We start from the raw sequence: 17,340 nt of genomic DNA, 5'->3' as shown, positions 1-17,340 counted from the left end.
CTGATGTATTCCTGTGCATTTGCAACCTTATCTACTGATCTGTGTGTTGCTATCAAAGGAAGTTTGTGGGTTTGCTCTCTATGAGTGGTGAAACAGTGATAGAAAAGATTACCTGACCTGAGCAAAGCTGGGGCAGAGGGCAAGGAGGAGTCACTCCAACTAGACCACAGTTCATCTGAACAGCACCCAGACACACCAGGCTCTACTGTTCTTTGTGGTCTCTTTAGTGTCTCTAACTTAATCTGGGAGGTCTGCATGGCATGTTTCAGAGGCTGATGCTGGATGAAGCAGCTGCTCCCATGTGACAGGTTTTCATTGCTACCAAGTTGTCCTAAGCTACAAATTCTGCTGATTCTTCTTGCCTTCCCCATACCAATGGGTATTAATCATAGCCTGGGCATGCTGTAGTACAGCACTTGGATCGCCTGAAGATGACTTTGCTTTTCTTCACAGCCTGGAGCAGTTATACACCTGCAACTGGATAGTGCTTGCAGGACCTGATGAAGCTGTTGTGCTTCTTGGAGGGTCCAAGGACAAGCTTGAACCGTGGGAGTGCTGAGTGATAGTTCTTTTGTGGAGGAAGGAAGCTACTGAAAACAAAAATGAATCTGACATACTAAGCAGAGGTGTTACCTGGATGGCATGTTCTCAGCTGGCAAAATGGTCTTATTTTGTTTGTGCATACTTGGATAGTGCTGGTCTGATCTGTGCTTGAAATCATAGGTATGTGATTGAGATATGTGCTCTAGTATTTGAGGGTTTTAGCCTCCTATGACAGGTACTTGATCCCAAGTGCAGAACCACTGAGAGCTACAAAGTAGTAAAGCCACGCCACATGCTCAAAGGTCAGTTGTGGAGGGGGAGAACTGCCCTCCAGGGTACCTCCAGCATTTCCTGCATTCATTTTTTTCGCTATGCATATGCAGAAGTTCTCAGCTGGTGTCTTGTTGTCAGTTAAGGACATATTGTCTCAGTGATTGTATGTTCCCCAGATCGTACATTGCCCATCCCAGGAGAGGGGAAACTGTGTTTTCCAAGTGCTGATTGTTTGACTTGGAGGCGGAGGTGCCGTGGATGTGTGTCAGCAGAGTGACGCGCAGTGCTGACACTGTAGAGGTACAGGCAGCTCTGTGCCTGTCTGCCTGCATTGTCTGCTGGCTGGGGCATCTGGATGTGTGAAGCACCCAAGACTTCACACTGCCACAGTATCTCAAGATCAGTATTCATTTGTGGATGCGATATGGATAGGGCAAATCCCCTTTGGAGAAAGAGGAAGCTGTTGACTCAGCATATGTGAGGAAGTTGATCTATCAGATGGCTTTTGAAGGAGATGGTTTTCCAGAAGTTAGATTCAGCTTTCTTAAGAAGCAGAGCAAGTGGTCTATCTGGCATATCCCATCCAGAAGTGACAGCATGGGGTATATCTCTACTCCCCTGCAGATGGGGGAAAATTCCCCTGAGGAGGAGGGATCAGGACCTGGTGTGACACCTTATGTAAAACTGTGGTATGCGAGTTTGTATTCACACTTTCAATTTTGCTGAAAAGGCTGTGAAACCTTTAGAGAGCACTCTCTACTACAGAGACACAGCAGCACTGTGGGCACTTAAACCATAAGGGGCAGAACAATTATATTTAATGGCTGCTGGAATTTCTTTTACTTTTTCTTGGCAGTGGAGAGAGTGGCGCAGGGAAAACAGAGAGTGCAAAGCTGTTGTTGCAGCATATAATGAACCTTTGCAAAGGCAACTCACAGCTGGAGCAGCAGATCCTTCAGGTAGGTCATTACAGAACATGGAGAAGCAGCACTGCTACAAGATAACTTGTGTTAGGCTTCGGAAGCCTTTTGATGAATCACCACTGGAAATCAGGGAACGACATATAAGACACATGAGCAAATATTGGATAAGAATGGTGAAATAGCAGATGACAAATTGGAAGGATTGGTAGGTCAGTAATTCTGGTTGTTGGGGATGTTTCTTAAGTTATAGAAAACTATTGCAATCATTTATCATGTTCTCTGTTGCAAGGGATCAATGGCATTTTTCGAAATAATTTCCTGTTTGAGGTAGAACAAGAACTTTCACTGGAAAAATGAAATCTTTATTTAATGATACACAGGGATGGAGAACCCACATACCCTTCAATAACCTTTCCTTGGCTACTTATACTGTCAGGCACGTACCTGCTAGCTGGCTAAGTGCTATTTTTGTTCCTTTCATATACCTTTGCTAAGTCATTTTGAAATGTATTTGTCTCTTTGGTCTGAAGTATTTCCACTTAAATTTCTCCAGCAGTGCAAGCAGACGGGCAATGAGGGTTGTGCTCTGTTTATCACACATTATCTGTGCTACTGTCTTCTCGTGCTTTTCCATCATGGGTACCTCCCACAAACAACAGTCCTTCAGGAACAGTCTGCTCCAACGTGGGTGTGTTCCATGGGATGCAGTCTTTCAGGAACAGACTGCACCAGCATGGGGCCCCCAGAGGGTCACAAGTTCTACGAGCAAACCTGATCCAGTATGGGCTCTTTTCTCTACAGGCCACAGGTCCTTCCAGAACCCTGCTTCAGCAGAGGCTTCACATGGGGTCACAGCCTCCTTCAGGCATCCACCTACTCTGGTGTGGAATCATCCATGTGTTGCAGGTGGATCTCTTCTCCCCTGTGGACCTCCATGGGCTGCAGGGGCAGAGCTGCCTCACCATGCTCTGCACCACAGACTGCAGGGGAATCTCTGCTCCAGCACCTGGAGCAACTCCTCCTCCTCCTCCTTCACTGACTTTGGTGCCTGCAGGGCTGTCCCTCTCACACATTCCCACTTCTCTCTTCCAGCTGCCGTTGTGCACCAGTTTTTATCTCAGAGGTGCTGCCACTGTCACTGGTGGGCTCAGCCTTGGCCAATGGCAGGTCTGTCTTGGAGCCAGATGGCATTGTCTCTTTTCATCATGGGCAAAGTGTCTGGCATCTTCTCACAGAAGCCACCCTTTAGCACCTCCTGCTACCAAAATATTGACATGTAAACCCAATACGTCATGCCATGCTTTGGGCTCTGGAATGACATATTAATTTCAGTTTGGCATCATCCATGGTGGATCCAGGGTGAATGCCTGTGCCCTGCTGTGGGAATGTGACATTGATATGCCTGCTGTCTCTGCTTAGAGCTGGCTTGGGCCACACTGCCAGGCTGCTTCTGACCTCGGCAGTTTTCAGAAGCGGGATAGCTGTGTTTGCTGGCCTTGGAACCAGCCCACAACTCCTCCACTGGAAATAACACTCACTTCAACCCAGATGAGCTGTCCTTGGAAAGCCTAGAAATGATGATGAAGAAATAATAAACATATTACTTGCTTCCTAAATTAGCTCCTTGGGATTACAATGTCATGCCTTAAAGCTTTGTTCAACAGGGTGCCCAGCATGTACCCTGGGGCATCAGTTGGCAGGCATTCTTTTCTCAAATACAGAGAAATTATCATTTCACCTTCTTTGCATATTGGTTTAGCAAGCTGGTCTGATTGTTCTCTTATTTTCTTCATAATCCATTGTCCTCATGTCTACAAATTTCAGTAGCTAAGCTGTCTTGCTTATTTACTGAGTGCCATGTTGACTTGTTTATTGTAGTAGTATCACAGTCAAATTAACTGGTGATATCATGTCAGATACTATGTGAAAATCTTATACCAACCTTATCTTTCAACAAATGATAGTCACCTTACTGAGATACAATCAGTTTGATTGTGCTTATTTTTGTAAATCCCATGCTGTTTAGTCTTTGTTATATTTAAATTCCTTTGAATTCCTTTATCCAGGCTGTGATAAAACAAGTGCTTTTCCATATTCACGGAGTGGTTCCTTTTTCAGCTAAATAGCAAATGCTAAAGTTAAACTTTTTGTGCTGGTTTAAAGGTGAACCAGCAGGGGAAATGAACTCACCACGAGAGAGATTATAAGTCAGACCTAAAATTTAATAATAATATTACAATAACAACACTGACACACAAGGGAGATTGCTTTCAACTCACAAAACCCCAGCAGTATAACCCAGTGTCCTGGGGCACAAACCCAAGGGGGTTTGTTTGCCCTTGTGCTGAGACCCCTGTGGTTCCCCCAAGTCCAGAGCAAAAGGAAAAGAAAAACCTGTTGGTGCAGGCGAGGGCTGTGGTCTGGGCGAGAGCGGTGATCTCCTCCTGTCAAGGTCCTGCTGCTGCTCTGGATCTGACGAGAGGTTCCTGAGGTCTTCTTACCCACCCCTTATGTACCCTCAGGGAGCTCTCAGTCCCTCCCCCTGGGCGGGGACTCACACTATGGGTGATTAACTCTGGGAGCCAGGGGGTGTTGAGCTGTTGATGGCCCTTTAGCAGCTCCGCCCCCCTCAGGCTGGGTGTGAAGTGATAATGGCTCCCTGGGCAGCTGCTGCTAATGGCCCATTGACCTTGGGGAATGAATAGAGGGGGTAGAATACACAGCTTTGATCACCTCCACACAGGGTTAGCTGGTCCCTCCTGCTGAACTAGGACACTTTTCCAAATAAGTTAGATTGGCTTGCTTAATTTGAAGAATGCTTGTTTTGTTTCCTCTCTTGTTTTGTTTCCTCACTTGTTTTAGGTGAATCCCTTGCTTGAAGCTTTTGGCAATGCCCAGACTGTGATGAATGACAACAGCAGCCGCTTTGGAAAATACATACAGCTGCGTTTCCAGAAAAATACGGGTAAAGTCAAGGGCAGTTACTAGCTTGGGGAGGAGTTAGGAACTGGAGGGAGTGGAATGAGTAGCCAAAACTTGAAGAGGGTAACATTTTGCCACTTGACTCCCTGTGGGAAACTTATGCAATTAAGTAAAATCTTACAGCAAGCACTTTAGATAGGGCCTGGGTAGGATAAGGCTTGGATTTGGACAGAGTGGGAGTAGAGGAGGGATATAGGGGTGACAGTGCAGGTTAAGTATCAGAAATACTCTGTGGTTCCAGAAGCCTTCGTTGTTGCTAAAGGAGGTGAGCACAAATCTTTAAGATCACAGGAACATGGAGAAGTCCGTTTGCAGTGTGCTGGGCAGCCTAGAGGAACATGCACACAAGAAAATTAATTTAGACAATGCTGTGTTCCTATCACCAAAGAAGAGATGTGAGGCAGCTCAAGCACCTTCATGTCCCCCAATTTACTACCCTGTCACTTTTCTGTGTGCAGTGCAAGGTGCAAAGCTGAGTGAGTACCTGTTAGAGAAGTCACGGGTGGTACAGCAAGATACTGGGGAGAGGAATTTCCACATCTTCTACTACATGTTTGCTGGACTGTCTCCAGAGGAGAAGCTGATATATGGCTTATTAGACCCTTCACTCTACAGGTACTTCAAAGGGAGACCCCAATGCAGTCTTCATGATGGGTGGTGAAGGGGAATACAGCCTAATGGGGACTCTGACTCTGCCCTGGGGCTTTATCTGTCAGTGAATGGAAGCTGGAGTGGGATCTGAATGGAACTACATGAAGAAATCTTGTGGGTCATCTTGGAAGCTGGGAGTTCTGGGGTCTCTACTGTGTTACCTTGGAAAAGTTTCTCCTTTGTGTCTCCACTGCTGCTGATCTACTGTATTCCCTTTGGGTAGGACTGACTTACTGTGCTGATTGTGTGACAGTTTTATATGGGATATGCACTTTCTCAGGTACATAAGTGGACAGTTTGGTACACAGGATGTAGCTCAGCACTGGAAGTACAAATACCAAGAGGTGTGCAATGCCCTTGACATGGTGGGCTTCCAAGAACAGGTCAGTTCTGAGGTCGTTTTAATTTTCATCTATGCTTCCTTCAGGCATAGGGTTTCTTTCTAGCTGCTGTCTTGAAGCCCAGTCCTGTTTCTTTCTCCTGGATTTTATATGTTACTTCTAGACCACCTGAGTCTGCCAGTCCTTCTGCAGAGCCTTTTCCCAAATGGTATCTGTGCCTCTTCCCTTAACCTCTCCAACTTCTGGGGCCTCCATGTTGTACATGTTGCATGCTGGTAGGTTTTTAGTCACCTTTCTTCTGTGTTTTAGGAACAAGTGGACATGTGGACTGTCCTGGCTGGTGTGCTGTCTCTGGGCAATGTGACCTTTGGGCCTGAGGAGAGCAATGGGCCTGTAAAAGTCAGTGAAGCCTCCAAGGGATGGCTAAAGGCTGCAGCGGTGAGTCACAAGGAGAGTTGACAGAAACCTTATGAATATGATGCTGCTTCCCACTGGCAGTGTGACTGCAGGAGCTGCTCCTGCCAGAGATGGCAGAGGGTGTTTCTTCCTCAGAGTGTGAAGGTTTCTAAAGAACAAGGAGTTTTTTTCACCGAGGACAGAGTATGACCCTGTAACTGCATTTGTCTTCACTGCTATTCATTCCCAAAGCAATGCTTCCCAACTTCTATTTCTTGTGTGTCTAGAACCAGTGTCTTACAAAGTCAACATATGCCTTACTGACTTCACACACTGCAAGCTTTTTAAAACTAAATGTTGTGTTACTAAGTGTGATGATACCTTGGAGAAGTTCAAGTACATGAATTCTGTGTTTTCATTGGATCTTGTCAAAGGATACCTCATTAACTGCTATATCATTTGGTTATCCAGAATTACACTTTCTATTGTTTCTCTTGAAATTATCACAGATTAAGAAGTATGTATTTCCCAGGACCATCCCATTTTTGTTATATGGGATGGATACCTTATCCTGCTTTGTTAACAACACAGGATAGAAAAATTTAACATATTTCTCCTTTCTATGTATTTTTATTTGACCTATTTGAAGTCCCGACACTCTTGGTCTTTGGTTTCCCTCCAATCTCTTTGCCTGTTTCCCTCCTACACCATGCCTGAAACAACCACCTGTGTCTTTTCAGCAGCCAACTTCTTTTTATCTTAGTTCTGAGAGTCTGCTACTTGTATTTTGCCCACAGGAGGGGAATTCCTGTTAAATCATTGAGGGATTCAGTGTGTCTGAGTTCCCTTTGTTTCCTGCCTCTCGATGGTTCGTGTGACTCTGAGCTGAAGCTCAGATTCTTCAGAACATGCACAGTCACCTGCATGTGGTGCTGTTCAATAAATCATTACACCTCTCAGCAGAGACTGGCGTGGCTCCCAAAGAAGGTGAAAGGTGGCAGCACTGGGAGAGCAAAACAGAAAGTGTTTCAGAGAGTGAGGGTGAGCTTGGTTGCTGCAGGGGTGATGCAGATCTCAGAGCCCACATCTGACCCTGTTGCTGTGATATGCCAACAGTAATACTTACCTTACAGTGGGGCTCAAGGGCTTGAACCTGAATCATGACCCCTCACTCACAGACAGATACAGCCCCCACAAGTAGAGTAAGGGTTTACAATGAATTCTCCTTATCTGTTTCCTCTTTCCCAGGGTCAGTTTGGAGTCCAGGAAGACGAACTTTTAAAATGCCTTGTTTGTACAGTGTCAGTGACCCGAGGCGAGCAGATACAGCGTTTTCACACCCAGCAGCAGGCAGAAGGTAAGAAACATAATGAAGTTCAGATGTGCTAGATAGAAATACTGACCCCTACTTGATGGGAGGGTATCCTCACACATGTGCAACTTATTGGGAACAAAGATGTCCTTCTGTGCCCTCTCATTCCACCCGCACAGAGGCAAGTATATCGATGTTTATATGTTTAGTCTCTTGCTCACATGTAAGAGCTTGAATGCTGCTTTTGTTTGATCTCCAGAAGACTGCAGAGATTAAATGAGAAACGAAGGAATTACCTTTGCTTTCTCCCTCAGTCCAGACTAGAAGGGAACGCTAGGTATTTATGCAATAGAGGGAAAGGCTCCTGTTGCAGAGTGCTGGCAGTATGCAGAGCTCTAGACAGTATATGGACAAACAACCATGAGAATCAATGAGATATCACAGTATCAGGAACAGAGTGAGAAGAAAACAGAGTATGGTAAAATAAGAAAGCACAAAGTGTTCTTCTCCCATTGAACAAAACAAGAAAATAATCCAAGATAATACACATCAAAAGATTCAAATAAAATATTTTTAAAATTAATTAAAAAGACATGAAATCCCAGTACTTCTATATTATTGCTTAAAATAGATGAAAGAAAAAAATGGAAATGGGAAATTAGCTAGTTCTGTTTTCCAAATTTTCTCTAGACAATAAGACACATCCCATCATGCAGTAGCTCGTGTGAATTTGGTCTCCTTCTTAGAATGTCAGCAAGTTTTCCATCATTTGTATCCTTCTCTTACCAAAAGCATTTAAACACTAAGGCAACTGGACTAGAAGGAAGAGAACCATTCAATTAGCCAGGTATAATTTTGAGCTTCTCCCATGGTTTAGCAGTGAGGGGATTCATCCTCAGTAGATCTGCATAAGGAAAAAGCCAATATCTCCGTGTTCTAAAAAATAGCATGACTCTTTTGGAAAGGAAATTTTTCATTTTACATGATCTCACAAATGCCCTAATATGCCACATCTGATCTTGTAGAAAGATTGTGAAGATTTTGGAATTAAAGAGCTCTTTTTATGCTTATAGAGGGACAGGGAAATCAGACAGATATCAAGTGTTTATCTGATCATTAAAATAGCTTCATAAACTGCTAAAGACATTATTGCTAGAGGTGGATATATTGAGCCAGTTTTCGTGCTCTGTTCCATGCTCTAGTTCCCTGCTCTACTGTGAGCCCTTCAGTGACCTGCTGTTGTTTCCTCTGTGCAGATGCCCGGGACTCCATTGCTAAGATGGTCTATGGCCGAGTGTTTGGCTGGATTGTTTCCAAGATCAATGAGCTTCTGGCTGAGAACGTGGATCCTGAGGTGGAGCTGAGGGAGATAGGTGAGTTCTGCTTGCCTTGCTCCTGTTCTGTTCTCAAATGTGGATCCCTCAGCCACAACAAAGGACAGGCACCGCATGAGGTTTCATGGAGTTTGTGTGCAGGGATCCAGTATCAAAACCATGATCCTGGAGAGATGTGTGTCAGCAGCATGAAGTCTGAGCAGTCAGCTGATCGGAAACAACTGTGAGGCTGTAGTTGCAGGGCACTCTGGTTTAGCAGAGGAGCTGATGGTTGGAGAGGGTCACCTCCTAATTAACTCTCCAAGGGGAGTTACTGAAGTGGTGTCACTGTTGTCACTCTTGGCTGGGGTTTCCCTGTGCCACAAGAGCTGGGTGATGGGAGATTTAATTGTGTGTTGGTGTCCACAGCAATCTGCAGGGATGGTCTGCAGGCTCCATTATGTGCTCTTCTTTCCTCTTTTAGGCATCTTGGATATTTTTGGGTTTGAAAACTTTGCAGTGAACCGTTTTGAACAACTTTGCATAAACTTGGCCAATGAGCAGCTGCAGCACTTCTTCAACCATGTAAGTCTGCTGAGGGTGATCTCACCTTGTGTGGCAGAGAAAGCCAAGAACTGCTCTATCTAGCACATGAAAGAGAGCTTGGGGAAAAACAGATCTATTGCCTGGCAGGACAGAAATACGGATTAGTGAAGCAGGACATAGACCAGCAACTTTCTCTGCTGTGGGAGGGGAGTTGCTGCGACAGGGAAGGAAGAAGTAGAAGAATCCAGCAGTGACCAAAGTTATCAGAGTAGCAACACTTACCCCCTGAGAAGTGTTCCTGCTTTATGCAGCAGCACCAGTGAGTGACAGGCCTACAGAGAGGCTGACAGCTGGTTCATCTTGGACCTCTCATGCCATGATTGAGAGCACCACACCTCTGTCCTCTGTTCAAGGCAGGAAGGAAGACATTCAGGGTTGCCTAGCCAAGTCTGATGGGTCTTTTTTTTTTATTTCAGCATATTTTCGAGCTGGAACAGGCTGCCTATAAGGAAGAAGGGCTGCCCTGGGAGACTATTACATTCAACAATAACGAACCTATTCTCGTAAGTAAGAGGACTGACAGAATATAATTGCTCTGTCCGGTCAAGAGAGTAGTCTTGCACTTTCTACATGAGGAGGAGATGCGCCTGGGAAGGGCCTCTTCAAAGGATGGTAAGGGTGAGAGTGGATGCCCTGTACTGCTTTATGTATGTGTCACGCATCTCCTTTCCTGCAGAATCTGCTCCTGGCCAAGCCACTTGGGCTACTGTCTCTTCTGGATGAGCAGAGTGCATTTCCTCAGGTGTGTATGAGATAGGAGGCAGACAAAATACTGTGGAGGAATGTAGCAATGAATATCTGGGATGCAGAGAATGCTCTTAGGTTCAACTGTACTTTAAAGAGCAGGATGAACAGATAAGTCTCTGTGTGTGATTGATGAGACAGGACATCCAGATCAGGGACAGTCTAATGGTATTGGCATTCCTGTGAAGAATCAGAGGGAAAGCACAACAAAAGACTTGCACAGCCAAATCTACTTCCAACACTTTTTTTTGCTTCTATGTGGCCTGATCAGGTCTCTGTTGCAGCCTGATCGCTTGATTATGAAATCTGCTTTCTTGCAGGCAACTGATAAGACCTTTGTGGATAAACTGAACAGCAGCTTCAAAAGGAGTTTACACTTCCAGCCAGCCCGAGGTCGTGTTTTGGGATTCAGCATCATTCACTATGCTGGGAAAGTATGTACTGTTTGCAGAAAGAATGCTGTTGTGGTGTATGTTGCGGGGGGAGCAAGTGTTGTCTGACAAGAAAGGCTTTGATGTTAAGGAGTGTATGGTCTAACAATGCTAATAACAGAAGTCATGTGTTCCCATGGCTTGTCTCCTAGGATTCCCTGGGATTTCTGTAAAAGGTGTAGAAGAGATAACTCCTGAGGGAAAGTGGGGCTACCTCTGGGAAGCATAGGGTATTAGAAATCATCATTCTATTAGAACTCTAGTCCTAAACCAGTACTTTATAAAATAAAAGTCCTGCATCCACTGTGCATCACCAAAGGACAGAATAAAGGCTTTTCCTTTACCTATTGGTTTGCACAGCATAGCAGTGACTATTTTATTGCAAACGCTTAGGAACACTGTGCAAACAGCCAGGTAATTAATGTTTTGAAAGTGGATGCAGTTATTTATACATTAAATGCTATCTAAGCAGCTTGAGATTAATTACTGTTGCATGTAACTTTACTGCCACCAATTTTGAGAGCTTTGGTCCAAGTAAATTGAATTGATTGGAGATAATTTTTGGAACAGATACGACAGTTCAGGTAATTGCAATATATAGTTTGGTAATCTAATCTCACCGCTGTTGACTAAGTTATTTGTGACATTCATTATCACAAAAATTAACATTTAACATGGAAAGGAGAGTGGTAGGCTAGAGATGAGAAAGGAAGGGAGCAATGGAAACAAGGGGATGCATGAAAACAGGATGGAAGCCTATTCAAAGTGAAGAGGAGGAGAGCAACAAGAAGAGTGGAGCAAAACCAAAAGTAAATGAAAATTTATGATCAAGGAAAGGAAAACAAGAAAAGGTGGATGTTTCAGGCTGCTCTCCTGTGGTTCTGATGCCTGTGCCATCTGCAGGGATTTGTTCCTCAGGACTGGCATCTGAATGGGGCGTATATGTGTTTACAGTGTTTGTGTGCAAGCCAGAGTACATTCAGTTGAACATTGGCTCCTGGCAAGCTGTGGAGGTGGCTTTCACAGCTGTCCTTAGTGACTTGCTGCCCTTTCCCCAGGTACAATATGCTGCCAGGGGCTTTCTAGAGAAGAATAGAGATAACTTGCCTGCCAGCGTCCGTGGGCTCTTCATCAGCAGCGTCACCCCCTTGCTCAGTGTGCTATTCACAGGCAAGTCCCTCTGCTCATCCATCATGAACCAAGGCCCACCTTGGCAAGAGTTAAGTGGGGGGGGTGAGGCTCATGTGCTAAGAGTGTGTTTCACAGGTGGCAGCCCCAGGGAAACTCTCAGTATGTTGCAGTTTGGAGTGGGCCTGCTGCATATACTGAACTACTGGAGTTATTTGTTCCCTCTGCATGGAACGCAGGGCAGGTTCTATCCTCTTCCAGAGAATAAGTTACTGTTAAAATCTCTTTCCACCTTCTCCAGGGCTGGTGCAGGACTGTTGGCACTGGCTTTTTCCATATGTGCTGTTCATGTCTAGAAATGAAGCTGGTCAAAGTCATACCTGCTACCTGTTCACACTGAAAACAGAGTGTTGTAAAACCACAGGCCATGGGCGTAGAGATTATTCCTTTCAAACACATTCTCTTTTTCAAGTACAACTTGTTAAAAAATGCTGAGATCGTGCATTATTTTTCTCCTACCACCACACTCTCTTTTTCCAGTTGTCAATAAGCCCTCAGAATTTCCAAGCTTCTATGAAAGTAAAAATTTAAAGGTCAGGTGGATGCTTCCTTGGCAGTTGACTGGCTAAACACAGTTCTTATGGTACAGAAATGTTACAGTATTTTTGTCCCATTCAGTCCATGCCAGTTCCTGGGATTTTCAAGAAAGTAATGAATTTCAATTCTCTTCTCCACTGTGTTTTTCAGCTTTTCTGCTCAGGACTGTCTGTCTTCTTTTGCAATGTTACTGAAGCTACTTAATCTAGTTCCAACTCTTTCAAAGTTCATAAACATCAGAAATAACATGTTCTCAGGTTGGTTGTCTGGTCCTGGGCAATAGCTCCAGGTGGCTCTGCTCAGCAGAGGTTGGCTCAGGTGAACTCCAGAGGACCTTTCCAGCCTCAACCATTCTGTGATTTTTATGATTCACGTGAAACCATTGCATCAAGGGTGTGCAAGAGTATTATTAGATCCTTATGTAAATTCAACTTCCCTGAATTTTTCATCTGACTTTAAATAACCTGACCACTGTAAGTAAGCTTCCCATTTGCTATCTGTACTGGTTTTTCTGCATTGTTAGATGCGTGTTGATATGTTTTGAGAGTCATTTAGGTTTGTTTAATCACCTGATTGCCTTGTCTTCTCAGCGGCAGAAAATAATACTGTCTGCATTGTAGGCTTCATACATTTACATTTTCTTCTTTCTTTTTCTACCTCTTTCCTTGTATTTTCACATGGTGAAACCTAATGCCCTGCCTGTGAGTCAGTATTTGTAAGGAGACTTGTGTGTGAAGTGAAGTTTGAATGTTTAGACATGGTTGATTGCAAGCCAAGGTGCAAAATTAACTATTGTCTCTGTTCTTTCAGCCACTCTCTCCAGGACAGGAACACTGATGCCTCATATGAAAGCCAAGGTATTTCACTTCAGGTCTATGTGGCAATTGATGAATGATGGCATAGTTCCTACAGTCATATTTGAGAAGCTGTCTGAAAAAGAGCAGACAGAAATGGATTTAAAATAAGAGCAGACTACAATTAATTTGCAACAATTTCTCCTTTGCTTTTTGCTTTTTTTTGTGCTTCCTTCTGCTGTTCCTATGTATAACTTGCCTTCCCTCCCATGAAATCCATTCTCTCCTTTTTGCCATCTGCCTTCCAGCAGAGTTCTTTGTCTGTCAGTCAAGCACCCTTTTCTAAGGGCGATCTTTTTGTTTTGGTCTGGTTTCAGGTCCTACCAGGAGTGGACGACAAGTTCAACAGCACACGGAAACAATCTGCTGGAGCTCAGTTCCGGGTACAGTATTGCTGCCCTACAGTTCCCCGTGAGATGAGTGCAGTGATGTTTTCATTGGAGCTTCCAGGCTGCTAAACATAGTTAAAGCATCCATTATGTAAAGAGGAGTTTTCCTGGGTGCTGAGCATGGACTGATCGTGGTGGGACTGATCAGGTTGTTGTCAGAACCCAGGAAGTTGCTGTGGGGTGACAAAAGAGTTCCCACCGCAGGATATTGCATATCAGGCTCTGGTAGTGCTTTGATTTGATGGACTGTTGATCTTCCTGTGCCCTTGGCAGCATTCCCTGATGGTGCTGATGGAGAGGATGTATTCTGCCAACCCACACTTCGTGCGCTGCATAAAGCCCAACAGCCAGAAGGAGCCAGGTGTGGTGGACAGCCAGGTGGTGCTGCTGCAGGTGAGGAAGAGCAGTGCCCTTTACAGGTACATCTGCCACACCTCAGTGGAGGGCAGACCCCACCAAAATGGTGTGTGGAAGCTGACTCCTCTGAGTCTCCCCTTCCAAGAGGAAGAGTGGCCACACTTTATATACATGTAAATATTCTCAGTACTTGCTTGTTTTTATGACAGGGACTGCTATGTCCAGGTTTTGCAGTCTTAGTTCTCTGCTATTTCTTTTTCATGAATGCAGTGAGATCTGCTTGTTGGACACTAGGATTCATCTTTGCATCTCCTTCTAGATGGAGACTAGTACAGACAGTATTACAGAAAAAGTGCTTTCCAGAGGAGACTGTTCTCATTCATCAGCCAGGGCAACTCTGAATGGGAGCCAAGATGAGATTGCTTTGATAGGAGCTGAAATGTACTGATATGACTGTATTTGGATATTGTGTCAGGCCTGAGGTCTACATGCTTTAAAGAATACTGAAAATGATTAGAAGAGTTCAGAAAGCTCAGTGGCCTGTTTAATGTATATAAAAAGGGTAGGATTAAGAGGAAGTTCATCCATGCCTCAGAGTTCTTCCGTGTCCAGATTTAAACATGAAAAGCTATCCTCTAAGGGACAGAGGCAAAGCAGTACCCATGGCTGGAAGGTGAAGTTTTTCATTGGTTTTTATGGTTTCCAACTCTTAACTCAGAGTGGTTAATCATCAGAGTTACAGGATGTGGTAAATTCAGTCTTTAACCAAGGAAACGTTTTAAAAAAAAAAACCTTTTCATTTTGAACTGCAGTTTCAGTTTAAGGCTGAATGAAGTAATTTAGGGCTGCAAAGGAACAAACTGATGTCCTAATGCCTGTTTATCCTTGTCTCTCTGATCCTCTTTGTTGCGCTGCCTCAGCTCCGGTACAATGGACTGCTGGAGACAATCCGTATCCGAAGAGATGGTTTCTCCTGGAGACCTTCCTTTGAGGAATTTGCTGAGAGGTCTGTTTAAATGTCTGAATGGTCCTTAGATATCATTAGGCAAACAACCTTGATAGCCAGACAGGGGCAAGGAGTAAAACAAACTCTTTAAAGTTCATCTGGTCTGAGATCATGGGATTTTTTGCTGTGGGAGTTGAGTGAGAAAGACAGTGATTTATTGTTGTTTGCTGCCAGGGTGACATGTATCAGCTGAGCACATCAAGGATGTGGCTCTTAAGTGTCCGTATGGTTTTGTTTTCCACAGATATGGAATTCTTCTAGTTAAGCCTGGTGTTTCTCTCACAAAAGAAAGGTAGGAACACTTGCTTTGTTGTGTGCAGTCCGGTTTGTTCTTCAGAGTCTCTTACTTTCAGAGTAGCATAGCAAACCAAGTAAAAGGGACAAAAAGAGGATGGGGTTTTGTGGTGTTGGGGAACAAAGATCCTGGGCAAGAACATTTAATGTTTAAAAAGAATTGATACAATGATGAATGAAATCTTTCTTGAATTGTTATGTAGCAATTCAATTACCATAAACCTTTGCTATTCTGTGAAATGAAAACTGGCCAAGATAATTCAATTTAGAGAGTGACAATAGTGGTCAAGGATGTCCACTGAACTCAGCATGGCAGGGCCTCTGCAGGCTCTTTCATGACAGCTTCATGGGATAAGAAAATAAAGACAATGCTGAACAAGCAGCCATCACTCAGTCTCTCCCTGGCTAGAGAGTATGTTTCTAGTCCAAGAATTCTGTATGTGTACAGGCAAAATACATCCTCAGCACTTTCAGAACCTTACTGGTCCTTATACATGCAAATGACCTTCCATCTCTGCAGAGGGACAGTCTTACCCTGTCAGCTTTTTCCTTTCTACATCTAGGGCAGCAGTTCCCCACCTCCTCTTCTCCACATTCCCAGTCCCTTCTTCCTGCCAGCGTCAATTGTGATTGATAGTGAGAATGAATCATGTAAGGCAGCCAGCTGAAGAGGGTTTTTTTAGTCATTTAAGGAAAGGATTTCAGCGATCTCCTGGAACAGTTTTCTTCTGGCAGTTGCTCCTCCAGCCTTCACAGTGCTTCCTTGAACTTCCTGACAGTTCTGAATAATAAGAATTGCAAATCCAAGTGAGATCACAAGAGAATCTCATACACGGGAGAGAGATAATCATGAACAAGCAGCGTGGTGTGTTTTCAGACGCAAAAATTGTAGGATGCATTTGAAAAAAAAAATCCCGTGGATATGAATTGTGGCACTGTGGAAGTTGGCTGAGATAGAAGGAAAAACACTTCTGCTTTGCCATGTGAGATATTAACAAAAAGTGTCACTATGATTTCACAGCCTGGATTTGCAGGAAGAGGGGGGAAATTGTCTGTGTGTTGCAACTAGAGTACTGCTTTCAGTTCCAAGTGCCAGGAAATCTTTGAGTGATCCACATTTTATCACTAGAGTCTGCAAAATGAAACTGGAATTGGAAAACAGACTTTCTCCCGGAAGTTTTGCTGTGCTGACCTTGCAACTTTTGTCCTTCAAAGAGCTTGGAAATGAAATGAGGAAGAACAGTTCTAAGATTAAAATAGGCTCTGCAGAATTGCCTCCCAGGGAGTTGAAGCAAATCTGCCTCTGGGAACTCCTTTGCCGATGTTCCCAAATGTGATACGATCTGTACCTCAAGGGGGACAGACTGACAGACAGCTACTGACTGTTGGGAATTGCTGAGGCATTTTCTTCCCCCTTATGCACCGAAAAACATTGGCTGTGTTGTGTTCACTTTGGGGGGAAAACTATTTATTTTACTATTTTCCTCTCTTTCAGCTGCTTGGAGATACTGCAAAATACAGATCTGAAAGGCTGGTTATGTGGGTAGGTGTGGATCACTGTTGTTAGGAATGGGCAACTAAACTGCAGAGACCTCATGCATGTAGTCTGTTACCTGATTCCCTTCAGGGAGAACTTTATGGCTGTAGGAAAGGCCTGTCCAAAGGAGGATGGATGCAAGTTTACATAAATAATGTTTCTTACTGCATCTTTCTCTTCCAAACTTCACAGGAAGTCACGACTTTTCTTTAATTATTGGCATCAGGAACAGCTGACAAAGTGTGTGGAGCAAATGGAAAGAGCAGCAGTTGTCATACAGAAAGGTGAGCCCTGGAAAAGGAGAGTCCCTCAATGCTGATCTCAGACCAGGGGAAGAAAAACCTTTTCTGCAGTCTCTGCTCCTCCTTTGCACCTTTGCAGACGACAGAAGGGTAGGGCAGGCACCATCTCCCTGTCAAGGCCCTGGGAAGTCAAAGTGCTCATTGCAAATGCCCACATTCTCAGTGGTCCTCCTCAGTCAGGGAGAGCCTTATACTCAAGTGTGGGTCTTGGAGAGGGAATGTATGTGCACAGGAGAGCTGAACTGAGCAGGGAAAGCATGTGATTTGGCTTTATCCTAATGTCTGGCTAACTGTTCTCCGAAGTAAGGGCTTGTTTGTGAGTTGTGTTGAACTGAGCAGAGGAAAATGAGTGAAGCAGTTC

General features: G+C 44.3%; 1 protein-coding gene across 3 annotated transcripts in view; it reads left to right on the top strand.

The window, feature by feature from the left end:
* LOC139684878 (myosin-IIIb-like) overlaps positions 1 to 17,340 on the top strand; it is a 35,629-nt gene that overhangs the window by 1,633 nt on the left and 16,656 nt on the right. For all 3 annotated transcript variants that reach the window (XM_071581258.1, XM_071581257.1, XM_071581256.1), the window contains exons 4-22: positions 1,673 to 1,775; positions 4,602 to 4,704; positions 5,180 to 5,336; positions 5,653 to 5,755; positions 6,023 to 6,151; positions 7,358 to 7,466; positions 8,678 to 8,794; positions 9,219 to 9,319; positions 9,757 to 9,843; positions 10,017 to 10,082; positions 10,405 to 10,518; positions 11,574 to 11,685; positions 13,051 to 13,097; positions 13,412 to 13,477; positions 13,757 to 13,876; positions 14,761 to 14,846; positions 15,091 to 15,138; positions 16,636 to 16,683; positions 16,870 to 16,961. In XM_071581258.1, coding sequence (XP_071437359.1) covers positions 1,673 to 1,775; positions 4,602 to 4,704; positions 5,180 to 5,336; positions 5,653 to 5,755; positions 6,023 to 6,151; positions 7,358 to 7,466; positions 8,678 to 8,794; positions 9,219 to 9,319; positions 9,757 to 9,843; positions 10,017 to 10,082; positions 10,405 to 10,518; positions 11,574 to 11,685; positions 13,051 to 13,097; positions 13,412 to 13,477; positions 13,757 to 13,876; positions 14,761 to 14,846; positions 15,091 to 15,138; positions 16,636 to 16,683; positions 16,870 to 16,961 — 1,808 coding nt within the window. The remainder of the gene's footprint in view (positions 1 to 1,672; positions 1,776 to 4,601; positions 4,705 to 5,179; positions 5,337 to 5,652; positions 5,756 to 6,022; positions 6,152 to 7,357; positions 7,467 to 8,677; positions 8,795 to 9,218; positions 9,320 to 9,756; positions 9,844 to 10,016; positions 10,083 to 10,404; positions 10,519 to 11,573; positions 11,686 to 13,050; positions 13,098 to 13,411; positions 13,478 to 13,756; positions 13,877 to 14,760; positions 14,847 to 15,090; positions 15,139 to 16,635; positions 16,684 to 16,869; positions 16,962 to 17,340) is intronic.

This window comes from Pithys albifrons, chromosome Z (assembly GCF_047495875.1).
Source record: "Pithys albifrons albifrons isolate INPA30051 chromosome Z, PitAlb_v1, whole genome shotgun sequence".
NCBI lineage: Eukaryota > Metazoa > Chordata > Aves > Passeriformes > Thamnophilidae > Pithys > Pithys albifrons.
Note: the sequence above shows the minus strand (reverse complement) of the source record. Positions and strands in the feature narration are given on the sequence as shown.